Source organism: Manihot esculenta, chromosome 18 (assembly GCF_001659605.2).
Source record: "Manihot esculenta cultivar AM560-2 chromosome 18, M.esculenta_v8, whole genome shotgun sequence".
In the NCBI taxonomy this organism is placed as follows: domain Eukaryota; kingdom Viridiplantae; phylum Streptophyta; class Magnoliopsida; order Malpighiales; family Euphorbiaceae; genus Manihot; species Manihot esculenta.
In genome coordinates, this window is record NC_035178.2 from 24096390 (window position 1) to 24109936 (window position 13547).

At 38.5% G+C, this 13547-nt stretch overlaps 1 protein-coding gene across 1 annotated transcript; it reads right to left on the reverse strand.

The window, feature by feature from the left end:
- Window positions 1-1021: 1021 nt before the first annotated feature.
- LOC110606247 (rac-like GTP-binding protein 5) lies at window positions 1022-7003 on the reverse strand. The gene is given in 8 exon segments (XM_043953159.1): window positions 1022-1278; window positions 1372-1437; window positions 1564-1628; window positions 4785-4848; window positions 4947-5056; window positions 5136-5223; window positions 6631-6698; window positions 6814-7003. Coding segments are annotated over 8 exon segments (756 nt in total). The 3' UTR covers window positions 1022-1173.
- Between the last annotated feature and the right edge of the window lie 6544 nt (window positions 7004-13547).

Genomic DNA, 13547 nt, shown 5'->3' on the forward strand with positions numbered 1-13547 from the left:
CAACCTGCACAAACGCCTCCCAAACTTTTCAAACATGCATAAACCTGATCTACAACATGCATACTCAAGCAAACAAGCTCCTAGGGGCTTCAAACTATCTTAAACCCCAACTACAACACATCAAGCAACCACAAATATCATATATTGCTCAAAACTTAACATAACCCGTAAAACCAACCAAAACCTAAACATGCATTTCTACCCCATAGATCAACTTAAAACTTGTTTAAAACATACAGTGAGCTCAAGATCGGCCCTTACCTCTTGGAGATCGAGAGGAAAACGACCTAAACTTGGAAACCAAAGGAAAAGAGCTCCTGTGTCTTCCAAGCTCCAAAACTTGCTCAAATGCTCAAAATCTTCAAAACAAAGTGAAAACTTGTGAAAATCGTGAAAGATTTGAAGGAAGAAACTCAAGATCAGTGAGGGACGGCGGAGAGCTCACCTTGGCCGAAAATGGGGAGAAAAGCTCGCCCATCTCGGCTAAGGGACCCCTTTATAGGTGGCTGGCCAGGCCACATTCGGGAGCCGAACGTGCCCCCGCATGCATGCCATGTTCGGCGGCCGAACATAAGGTTCGGCAGCTGAACCTGGACTTCCCTCACTCATGGTTTCGGGGGCCTAAGGCACACCCGAAGCGCATGCACGTTCAGCGGCCGAACTTGAGGTTCGGCGGCCGAACCTGGGTCTTCCTCCAAGATTATTTTCATGCAAAATCTCATTTTTTACTTGAGTAAAACCATAAAATACATTAAAACATTTTATGAAAACATGACTTTACCCTTCTAGAGGTTTCCGACATCCGAGATCCCACCGGACGGTAGGGATTCCGATACCGGAGTCTAGTCGGGTATTACATAATACAAGAGGAAACAGTTTAACATTTGAGAGATATCCTGACTGCACTCAATATAGAATGACCTAAAGAAACAGGAAGGTATGCATTTTTAACAGAAGCAATCATTCATATTATGCAAATCGAAATGCGACCCAGAATGCGACTAACTACCAACTTGATGATTATAATGTACTTCCTAGTTCTGTCAGTAGATGCATGCTAATACCAGATCTCTGCCGCTTCCTCAAGTTGGGAAAACGTAAAGATATATAGCTAAAGATAAATGGGATAAATGCCTAGATGGTCATGTTTTCTTCCCATAGTTTCTTTTTCAATCACAATATGGAGCAGGCTTTTTGTGCCTTTCTTCTCGTTTTCTTCTTCTATTTTGTTGGCTGGAGAACCACTTTAATGGTTGCATCAAAGACGGCTTTCACGTTCTGTAATTTGCAAAGGATGGTTGAAATAATATGTCAGCAATGAGATAAGTGACAGCTTTTGCTTATGCTGTGTGAAAGGAACAGAATATATACCTGCTGAGTTTTAGAACTACATTCAATATAAACAGTAGCCCCAATTAGCTTTCTCAGTTCCTCCCCCTTTCAACAAAGACAGAAAAGTTATTCTCGTAGGCTGAGATGACAGTGATGAACCACAGATACAATCGAGGTGACATTAAAATATGACCCACAAAATAATTCTTTATATGGCAAAGGACAATATACCTGAGCTGTAGTAATAGGCACTGCACCAGGGTGATCTATAAAGAATTGCTTATCATCTCGGAGATCTAGAAGAAGCAAATTTAGCTGTAATGAAAATTGATTCTCACTGAAGAAGTCTAGAAATAGCACAAGGACACATTCTACACTAAGGCATCACATAATCCATCAGAATAATTGGGCAACCAACATAAGGTAGTTTCACCAAATATGGGGAAAGTAATTTTGCATTTTAATCATAGTTGAGATAAGCGTTTCATTAAAAAATATGCATGTATAGATCCAGTAATATCCAATAGCATAGAATTATGGGATTTCACCAGAAAAAATAAAAACTGAGACATGTCCAGATAGTGTTATGATCATAATATCAATTAGAAGAGATTTGGTCCACATGCCATAGATGCAAACGAGTAGACTTTATGTTCTAAGCATTGGTTGATGCTTTATTTACTTGAAAGGAAATTTCATTGCAAATGCTCACTTTTAATGTTAACGAAATTACACGAGCACTATCAAAAAGAAATCTTTTCAAAAAGATGTAATACTCCCAATTCTTTTCGATACCCACTCTAAATTTTTAAGTTTTGATAATGTGAAAAGACTAATTGATTTGTGTATCACCAGGCAAATATACTAAGGTCCCCACAATTGGTAGAGGTTTAAATTCTAGTTTTTGTTTTCTTCTAGTTGTCCTCCTCATACTTAAACGCCTATTTTCCAAATGCGCCAGTTGCATATATCAGAAAGGACAGTCAGGCACAAGTACAATAATAAATTACTGAAACTAGGGCTGAGCAATTCTCGGTCTAAACCGAAAAATCGAACCGAACCGATTAAATTCGGTTTATCGGTTCGGTTAGTTGGAAAAATCGGTTTAGTTCGGTTAGTAGATTTAAAATTATTCGGTTTTCGGTTCGGTTTAAACATGTTAAATAACCGATCAAACCGAAAAACCGAACCCAACCCAGCCCAACCCAACCCAACCCAACCCAACCCAACCCAACCCAACCCAACCCAACCCCCTCCATACCTTTCGCCGAACCCCTCCCCTCCATCCCATTTTCCACATTCTCCAATCTCTCGATTCCCCCACCCCTATTCTCCCGAAAGATGAGGACGACGAAGACTACGAACCGGTTCAGTCGGCGGACGACGACGAGGATGACGATGAAGATGACGATGGTGAAGGCGGAGACGACGATGACGACGAGGAGGAGGAAGACGGTGACGAGGATGAAGACGGTGAAGAAGAGTTTGGCTCTCGACATCCAGCTCTTCGTCTACACCGTCGAAACGGCTCACACGCGAGAAGAGACTCAGATGACAAGAGGAATTTTAAATATTATCAACCAACGTAAAATCGAAATCTGAGACACAAATCTACGGAGGGGGGAAAGTGGGTTGTCTAGATTCTTGTGAAGAATATTATTATTCAATGGAAGAAAGAGGAATAACACATCGGAGGTGTCGTAGGTAGAATGGTGAAAGGCGAAGGTAGTGGGTTTGAGTTTGACCTTCAATTCACACAGACACAGCCATGCATTGCACAGTAACTCACAACATCGAAACAGAGTTGAGTTGTTGGGTATTCAATGTGGGAAGGGAACTAAGAATTTCATATGCTTTAAGTGGGTCCACTGCTGCTGGTACCATCATCGACCAGAGGGACCCATTACCTGCTTCTTCGGCTTCCGGCGGGACGTCCGCTGCTGGATTTAAGCTCGAGGAGAAGGTTTCTGCGTCGGCGTCTGATGCTGCTACGGTGGCAGCGTTGGATGAGGAGGTGAGTAAGCTAGAGGAGTTGCAGGCGGCGATAGAAGTGGAGTTTGAGGTATTAGATCCAGAGATTAATAGAATATTTATTAAATTATTTTGTTGAAATTAAAAATAAAAAATTAAAAAAAATACAGATTTCGGTTTGAACCGAACCGAACCGAACCGAACCGATTTTTATCGGTTCGATTCGGTTCGGTTATACCTTCATAATCGGTTTTTTCGGTTTTATAAATTTTAACAAATCGGTTTTCGGTTTAATCGGTTCGGAACCGAACCGACCGATTGCACAGCCCTAACTGAAACTTTCCAAATCAGTCAGATTTAGACAAATTTTGGAAAGGTCTCACCCTCAGTTGTACTTCTATTCCATACTCTAATACCACAGTCCCCGTAAATTAGGCCATCTTTTAACATACTATTCACCTTCCCACGGTTCTGAATTAAAGTAAATGCTTTTCAAATGGATGTGATCAAATGTAAACAAGCATTACTTCTATAGAAACATTTACTAGGCATCCCCTTCTCCTTCCTCCTCCTTGTCCTCAAGTGAGAAAGAAAAAATAGATAAAATATTATCTTAACAATGCTGTTGAATTTCATAAAATGTTCTCGTCCAGGATTAAGAAAAAATAGATAAATGATTATATTGCCGTTGAGTTTCATAAAATGCCATTCACTATCAATCATGTTGGGAGATGGAATGCTAAGGTCTGAAAACATCTCAACTGAAAATTATAAGCATCATTACATAAGTTTCGCATATGCCGAGCCAGAGTTCGAGCTTTATCTAACCATCCATAACTAGGATCAGCAATAGTTCATGGTAAGGAAACTAGTAACATAATTATGGTTCTCACAGCTGACTGTTGGCCCTTATGTCTTATGAATAAATCAAATTATGTGATAATTAATTGCAGAAGACTTCCATAGCATCATATTTCAGTTCCAGGGAAAACATCCAATTATTATAAGAATTAAAATAGAAACTGCCCCACAAATGGAAGTATTGAAAAACTGCTCCATCATTATGATTCTATTCGAACACAACTGCATTCAAGCACATAAAAAAAATTTTACGAGAAAACCAAGGGTCAAAAGTGGACCAAAATACTTTCAATTCTTTAAAAAATTATTTTTGGAAACTTCTTAGAAATTGCTAGAAATCGATAACAACCAAGAAGTAGATTCTTGAAATACCCACAGCATGATAACTCAACCTCCTGAAGGAATAATGAAGCAGAAAAAGTATAATGAATGCAATTTCTGAAAAATGAAGATGAATACCAATAGTTCATAAGCTATGCAAAAGTTATCAGCTACAAAGCATCCTACAGTCAAGAAATTTGAAGTCCTAGCAAAGACTTTCAAGATGTGTGGAACTAATGCATAACTACCATCATCACTGTAAAAAGAACAAAAGAAAAGGCAGAGGAGTAGTATCTAACCAAGCTTAGTCCCAACAAGAATAACTGGTACTTCAGGTGCATAATGCCTCAATTCAGGAATCCACTGAAATTGAAACACATATGCGGAAAATTCATAAGAACATCACAAAATCAAGCCATTAAAAGATGACAAGAAGCATTAAGAGATAAGGCTGATAATACCTTCTTTGCAACATTTTCATAACTGGCCTTGCTAATGAGAGAAAAAGCAAGCAGGAAAACATCTGCCCCACGATAACTCAAAGGTCTTAATCTATTGTAATCCTCCTGGCCTGCCCCATCAAACAAATACATGAATATGATGATAATAAACTTTAACAACATAAGAAAAGTTACAAATTGCACACAAACCAGCAGTATCCCACAACCCTAGATTGACTGTGGTCCCATCCACAACCACATTCGCACTGAAATTGTCAAATACTGTTGGCACATAATCCTGTTTCACAGAAAATCATAAAGGAGTACAATAAATAATTCTTCATATCAAAATATGTCCTACTTGTGTCGCAAAGCTAACACAATTTCATTGCTAATTGCAGAAATGACTGAAATGCTTAATCATCAGGAAAACAATCATACGGTAGAATTTCCAATAAAACTTTAAACAGTACTAAGGCCCATGAAAAAAGCCAATAATCTACAACAGAACCTTCTCTAAATAAGCACAAAGCCTATGCATAGGCATCAACTACAAATATCCTCCCAAACAAAGGTAATGTCATGAATGTCATTGGAGGGAAACTTTTCCTCAATCAAATGTTTAATAGAACAAAATGCACACTGGTTGCTAATTACACCAAAGTGATGCTCCAAAACTGGTATTTGTGCTTTTAAAATACGAGATAGAGAGAGAGAGAGAGAGAAAGGACCTTCCAGCGTAACCAGAACAAATAGATAAAATAAACAAATAAATACTCATTAAAACCCAACAACAGCATTATAACTTCAAAGTTGATATAAAATAATGAATCACATTTCTGTGGAAACAACACTAAAGAGAGAATCCAGGCAAACACATTATAAGTCGATTCTCCTGTTTCCCACTTTAATTGGATTATGTAATTTCATATAAATTCCTCAAGATAAGTTACAAATGAGCACCTGAATTCTGAATATTCAATATTCAACTAAAAGGACATCTTTCGCCCGAGATCAAGAGTGTTTCAGTGAATCTCACAGACCAAACATACAGTTCAACACTGTATTTTTGTTGAATGCAATATTATATTTTAGCAAATTATTATTAAGACATTAATATTTTATTAAAATTAATTAATTAATTAAATATTTTTAAGTTAAACTACAATAAAGTTAAGTTGTTTAATCTTTTTATCCAAGAAAATACTGATTAAATTATTTTAATTTTAAATATATACACTATTTAGTATATATAATTTTAGCTATTCATATACTCTACAATTTATCCATAATATTCCGTCGTCTAACTAAAATTAATTGATTAAGGTAATATTAATTTAACATAGGTGATTTTTAATTTAATCTTAGTATTTTAATCTTAATTGCAGCCCATAAATTCTAAAAATCAACAGTATCCAAATAATCAAATTAATAGTCTAAAAATTCTGCTCTTGCCTCCATTAGTATTTCCTTTTACACGAAAGATAACCCACTTTAGAATATAACACAGTTAGCACAAAAAGTAAGTTCCAAATTAGCTCTTAGTTACAGTTTATGCTATAAGTCCATCCAAGTACTGTAAAAAATAAATAAGAAAGCTATTGATCAATGATCAGTGAATGAGCCAAGTTCACAGTTCATTTACTTTCCATGGACAGTTTCTCCAGAAAGCATGACCGCATCAGAAGAATTTGAAAGGAATTACGGAGATTTTTAGTAACAAGTATAAAGTCTCTTTTCTTAGCTGTGTTAGATTTTGTCTTAGCATGCCGTCTATATTGTTTGTAGTGTTAGGACATTTAATAAGATACCTCAAACAAGAAAGTTACACAACCAACACTTTTCTCAATAGTGACTCAATACTCTTTATAAAAAAAAATTTACTTACCTTTTACAGTTGCAGATGAGGACTGAGGACTGAGAACTGAGGAAGACTGAGGGCTGAGGAAGACTGAGGGCTGAGGAAGACAGAGGATTGAGGACAACCAAGTTGCTGACGGCGCGGAGAGCCGATGGACTGGAGAGCGACGACCGATGCCGACGATTGTGTGGAGGCCACGAAGAGGCTCTTCTTGCATGCAACACATCAGAAAGCGAAAAAAATGTCAACAACACAAAGAAGCAAGTACTGGGAGAGAGGATTTGGGTTAGAAGCTAGAGAAATTGAAAAAACCTTGGGAGAAAACTACAAATCCACCAGTGACAGAGAGACTAGAGAGCGACAATGAGGTGAGGAGGAGTTGGCGTTGCTAACTAAGTCGTGCATCCGCAACGTAGTGAAGATCGGTGACCCGAGTTAGCCGCGATGGTTAATCGGTCGATGTCGGGAGGAGAGTGGAGGTTGGTTGGACGGTGGACAGTGGACCCGCTGGAAGTGGTGGAGCTCAGTGCTCAGAGAAGAGGCAAAGGCATGTGTGACGTGAGGCGGCGTGGAATGGAGATTAGCGTCTCTACTCAATGGCACGACTTTTAGATTTAGGGCAAATAAGGGTACATTTCAAAACGACGTAGTATAGGTGATTTCGGTTCGGTTCGGTCTAATTGAAAATTTTGAATTTAAAATCGAATCGAACCGAACCGATTTTTGTCAGAAACCGAATCAAATCGAACGGGTCTGATTCAGTTCGATTCGGTTCGGTTTGATCGGTTTCTATTTTTAATAATTTTTTTATTTTTTACACTTTATTTTTAGTATTTTAAAATTTAATTAAAATATTTTAATCTTAATATGATTTAATTTCTCTATATTATTGAAAAAACAAATTATTATCATTAATCGGTTCGGTTTGATTTTTTCGGTTTTTTCTGATCAAAACCAAACTGAATCGAAATAATCAAAAATTTTAAAATTAAAAACCGAACCGAAATGTATAAAAAACCGAACTAAATTTTCAAATTGGTTCGGTACGGTCGATTTTTTCGGTTTGAACCGATTTCTGCTCACCTCTAGGGATTAGGGTTAATTTTGTTAGGGATTAGGGATTAAGGATTAGGAATTAGGAATTAGGGATTAGGGTTAGGAATTAGGGATTAGGGATTAGGGATTAGAGATTAGAGTTTGTTTTGTTAGGAATTAGAGATTAATTAGGAATTAGGGTTAGATATTATTAGGGATTAGGGATTAATTAGGGATTAGAGATTAGGGATTAGAATTAGGGATTAGGTTAGAGCATCCTTAAATTGTCAAAATGATGTCATTTTGTATACCGAATTGAAATTACTTAATTTAAAATTTAAAATTTTAAATAAAATAAAATTTAATTAAAAATTAAATTAAAATTTTAAAAATGAAATGGTTGCTGATTGGTCGCTATTTAGCGACTAAACTAATTAGTCGCTAAATATGGTCGCAAAATATTCCCGCCCAACAAGTAGTCGCAATTTCATCGCAAATATGGTCGCAAATATCTCGCGCCACTAATTCCCGCTAAATTTAGCAACGATTTAAGATTTGGTCGCTAAATAGCGACCAAATAACGACCAATTTTTGGTCGTTGAGCTTTTTGTTAAATAAAAATATTATTTCATTCATGTAGTAGCAGAATGGTCGCTGATTGGTTGCTACATAGCAACCAAAAATTTTGGTCGCTAATTTTGGTCGCAATTTCACAGTTTTTTTGTAGTTAGCTACTAGTCTAGTATGAAAATAGCACCTTATAAAGCATTGTATGGAAGAAAATATCGAACTCCTCTATGTTGGACAAAGCTAAGTGAAGATAAGCTTGTGGGTCTTGATTTGATAAGACAAACAGAATAAAAGGTTAAGATCATCAAGGAGAGGTTAAAGGCAACAACAGACAGACAAAAGTCATATGCATATAAGAAAAGAAAGGATATAGAGTTTTTAGTGGGCGATAAAGTCTTCCTTAAAGTTTCACCTTGGAAGAAAGTGCTAAGATTTGGCAAAAAGGACAAACTGAGTCCTAAGTTTATCGGTCTTTATGAAATTATGGAATGTGTAGGACCAATAGCCTACAAGCTAGCCTTGTCACCAGAACTTGACAAGATACACAATATCTTTCATGTTTCTATACTTAGAAGATACAGGTCAGATCCCTCTCATGTCCTCACAGCGGAATCTGTGGATGTATAGCCAAACTTGTCATATGAAGAATAACCTGTGAATATTCTAGCAAGAGAAATAAAAGAGTTGAGAAATAAAAAAATTCCTCTTGTTCAAGTCCTGTGGAGGAATCATAAAGTAGAAGAAGCAACTTGGGAGAGCGAAGATGTCATGAAAGCACAGTATCCTCATCTCTTTAATATAGGTAAAATTTCGAGGATGAAATTTTTATAAGAGGAGTAGAGTTGTAACATTCCAAATAAATAAATAAATAAATAATAAAAAAGAAGAAAAAGAATAAAAAAAAGAAAGAAAAAAAAAGAAGAAGAAAATAAATTAAATTTTAATTTAAAGACAAGTGGCTCAATGCTAACCACTTAACCAAATAAATTTTGTAAATAAAAAAGAAAAGAAAAGACTAGAAGAAGAAATCCATCTCCATTTTTCTTATTCTTGTGGTGAACCAAGAAGAAACTCCCATTTCTCCATCTTTTTTTTTCTACACCAAATTTCTTTAAATTTCCACCTCCAATCAATTACTCATTTTCTCCCAATACCTTTCCAAGATAGAACTTGAAGAAAAGAAGGGAAATCAAAAAGCAAATTCAAGATTGAGGGAGAGTGAATAGTAACCAAGTGTTGGAAAATTTAAAGGTACGTTAGGGGTTGTTAATGTAGGAATGTTTCTTATCATATTTATGTAAATATTTATGAGGAATATTGTATTAATATGATTTATTTGTTTATATTTCATGAAGAAGAAGTGGAAGGGAAGAGTGGAAACTCCAAAGGGAAAGGAAAGGAAGAATAGAAATTTTAAGTTTGTGAAAGATTTTGGAAGATTTAATGTAATATCCAGTTAAGCTCCGGCATCTGAATTCCAAACTTCCGGCGGAATCTCCGTTGGAATCCGGAATCCCGAGGTCGGAATCCCTAAGAAGGGTGAAAATAAAGGTTTTCATAAAATGTTTTAATGTTTTTATGGTTTTAATCAAAGGAAGAAAATTGAGTTTTGAAAGAAAACACCATGGAGGAAAAGTCCATTTCGGCCGCTGAACCTCATGTTCGGCCGCCGAACATGGTGGAGTTACGAAAGCTCTTTTGGCCCCCGAAGGTGGTCTGGCCAGCCACCTATAAAAGGCCCATTGTCCGAAAATGGGCGAGTTTTCTCTCTCCATTTTTGGGCATAGGTGAGATTTCGCCCTTCCATGGTTGATTTTATGTTTTCCTTTAAATCCTTCAAGTTTTTGATAAGATTTTTTCTTGTTTTGAAGATTTTTGAGCTAAGATCAAGGTTTGAGAAGTTTGGAAACCTCCGGAGACTTATTCTCCTAATCTCCAAGTTTGGATCGCATCTCCTCTCGATCTTCAAGTGGTAAGTGTAGATCCATATTTTTTATATGTTTTAAGTAAGTTTTAAGAGGTTTTAAGGGTGTTTAATGCATGTTTAGAGTAGGTCTAAATGTTAGGGTTTATGTTAGTTTAATGATAAATGTGATGCTATATTGATGTTTGTTGGGGTTTAGGCTAGTTTTATGCCCCTATGTGCTTGAAAATGTGTTTATGCATGTTTTAGAATAGTTGGATGCATGTTGTGGAAGTTTTGGTGGCTTGGAGCATAATGGCAGAATCAGGTTCTGCCACCCAGGAGGGCCCAGGTTCGGCGGCCGAACCTGCCGAAGCAAGGTTCGACCGCCGAACTTGCCAGAGGAGGCAGTTTTGGCTGCCTAAACTAGCCCCCGAAAGTTGGACTTTCGAATCTGGAGGGGAGTTTTGGCCGCCGAACCTGCCCCCGAAGGTTAGTGACTTTCGGGTCTGTGAAGGCTTTCGGCCGCCGAACCTTGCCCTCGAAAATACCTGACTTTCGAATCTGTAGGGACCTTCGGCCGCCGAACCTACCGCCGAAAGTCCCCTGCCCAGCCTTCCTTTACCTGTTTTCTATGCATGTTTTATGTTTTTTGAGGGGTTTTTGGGGAGATATTTAGTGTCATGTTAGAGTTTGTTTGGTCTCTCATTTGAGTCCACCTGTGTAGGATCGGACCCGAGGAACCGAGGAGACAGCAGTGAGTTAGCTGTTCCAGTGTCAGCCAGAGATGAGTAGAACTAACTGATCTATTGTTTTTAAAGTACTAAATCTTTAAGCATGTTCATGCATCATGAATGCCATGTTATATAATAAGTTGTTTGCATTAGAATTCACGAATATGATGCATTGCATAATTTGTTGTTGATGTGGATGGATATTGGATGACCCACTAGTCCTCGATATGATATGATATGATATGATATGGAAGTCCAGGTCGAGGCCCATTCTACGCTCCTGGCACGATGTAAGAGAAAGTCTAGGTCGAGGCCCATTCTACACCCCTGGCATAGTTGGATATGTTATTTTATGTTTAAAAGGAAGTCCTGAGGAGCTCCATCGAGAGCCAGACATGTATTGGATTATGTAGAGGGTTACTGATTACAAGTCCATCCGTGATGTGAATTGTTTGTGTTGGATGCATTTCATGAAAGCATATGTTTAATTAAATTGTTTTTACTGTTCTACTCACTAGGCTTTAGTAGCTCACCCCTTTCCCCTAACCCCCAGGTTTGCAGGAGCACAGGTGTAACAACCCGAAAATCGGACCGCTACCGGTCTAGGATCTAGGTCGGCTTAAGGCCGCCGGGACCCGTAGCAAGCCTAACATGCAACCTGAAAACCTGTTTAATCCCATACATGATCAAGAAAAAAAATAAAAATTTAAAACTTTTCTTTCGTTCATACACCAAACTCAACCTGTGCATGCACTGAACATAAACATAAACATAACCCCCTCAGTGGGATCTCATCAATGCCCCAATGGGCGATACCTCATAAGTTGAGTTGGTTTGCATAATCATCATAAAATATCTAAGATCATGTATTAAAAGGGATATCTTATACATATAGTCAAGCACAACCTCTAATCCTCAAAGTCATTACATGACTAAAACTGTACTTTTACATAACATTAATACATTTATCATGTCCACACTATCTATTACATACACATGACTTCATTACTCTTGTAATACCCGGCTAGAATTCGGCATCGGGATTCCTGCCTTCCGGCGGAATCTAGGGTGTTGGATCTCTCTAGAAGGGGTAAAATGTGTTTTCTCAAATGTCTTTACTGATTTCATGGTTTTAAATGGAAATGAATTGAGTTTGAAAGGGAAAAGACCAAGGAGGCGTTTGCCAGGTTCGGCCGCCGAAAGTGAAGTTCGGCCGCCGAACATGGAAAGACTTCGGGAGCGCCTTTGGCCTCCGAAAGTCTTGTTTGAATGAGCCAAGGTTCGGCCGCCGAAATTGAAGTTCGGCCGCCGAACATGCATGAGTTAGGGGGGCACGTTAGGCCGCCGAAGGTCTTCGACCAGGCCACCTATAAAGGACCCTCAGATCGGAAATGGGTGAGTTTTCTCCCCATTCTCGAGCTCAGGTGAGTTTATGCCTTCCTTTGGTCGTTTTCGTGTTTTCTTTACCCATCTCTCAAGTTTTTCATGATTTCTACCCTTGTGTTTGAAGATTTAAAGCTTAAAAGGAGTTTTGGGAGCTTGGAGCTTTTGGAGCTTGGATTCTCCATACCTCCGAGTTAGAGATCTCGCAACCCTCGATCTTCAAGAGGTAAGTGTAGATCTATGCTTCCTTTTATGTTTTAATGAGTTTTAAGTAAGTTTATTGGAGTTTGAATGGGTAGAATGGCATGTTTAGGTTTATGTGGGTTTTATGCCCAATGTATGTTATGTGATGTTTGTGTTGAGGAGTTTATGTTAGTTTATGCTCCTTTATGCTTGTGGGAGTGAGTATGCATGATTGGGAGAGAGTATGTGAGGATTTGGGGTGTTTTGAGTTTGTTTTTGGCTTGGCAGAATCGGACCTGTCGTCCAGAGGGGACCAGGTTCGGCCGCCGAAAGGAGTTTCGGCCGCCGAACCTGCATGGGAGGCAGTCTTTAGGCTGCCGAACGTGCCCCCGAAGGAGGGACTTTCGGATCTGTCCGAGGGTTTCGGCCGCCGAACCTGCCGCCGAACTTACCCGAGTTTCGTCTCTGGAAGGGACTTTCGGCCGCCGAAGGTGCCGCCGAAAGTGCCCTGTCCAGCCGTTTCTTGGGTGTTTTCCATGCATGTTTAAGTGATGTTTAGAGGGGTTTTTGGGGGTATGTTTATGAGTTGTTAGAGTATGTTTGGCACCTCATTCGAGTCCACCTGTGTAGGATCGGACCCGAGAGACCGAGGAGGCCATTAGTGCTAGCAGGTGCAGAGTCAGTCGGCGTCTGCCAGGAGGTGAGTAGAACTAAACTTAATGTTTTATTTTAAGAAATTCTAATGCCTAAAGCATGAGCATGCATCATGATTATGTATAGTAGGTTGATTGCACTAGTTCACGAATATGTTGCATTGCATTATTTCATGTTGATGCTGAGGTAGGTTTGGACCAAGGCGACTTCAATAGCCCATATCTGTCATTGAGTCTTGGGTGAGTCTTTTGAGAGCCGGACAAGTACATATAGGAAAGTCCTTGTAAGCTCTCTGTGGA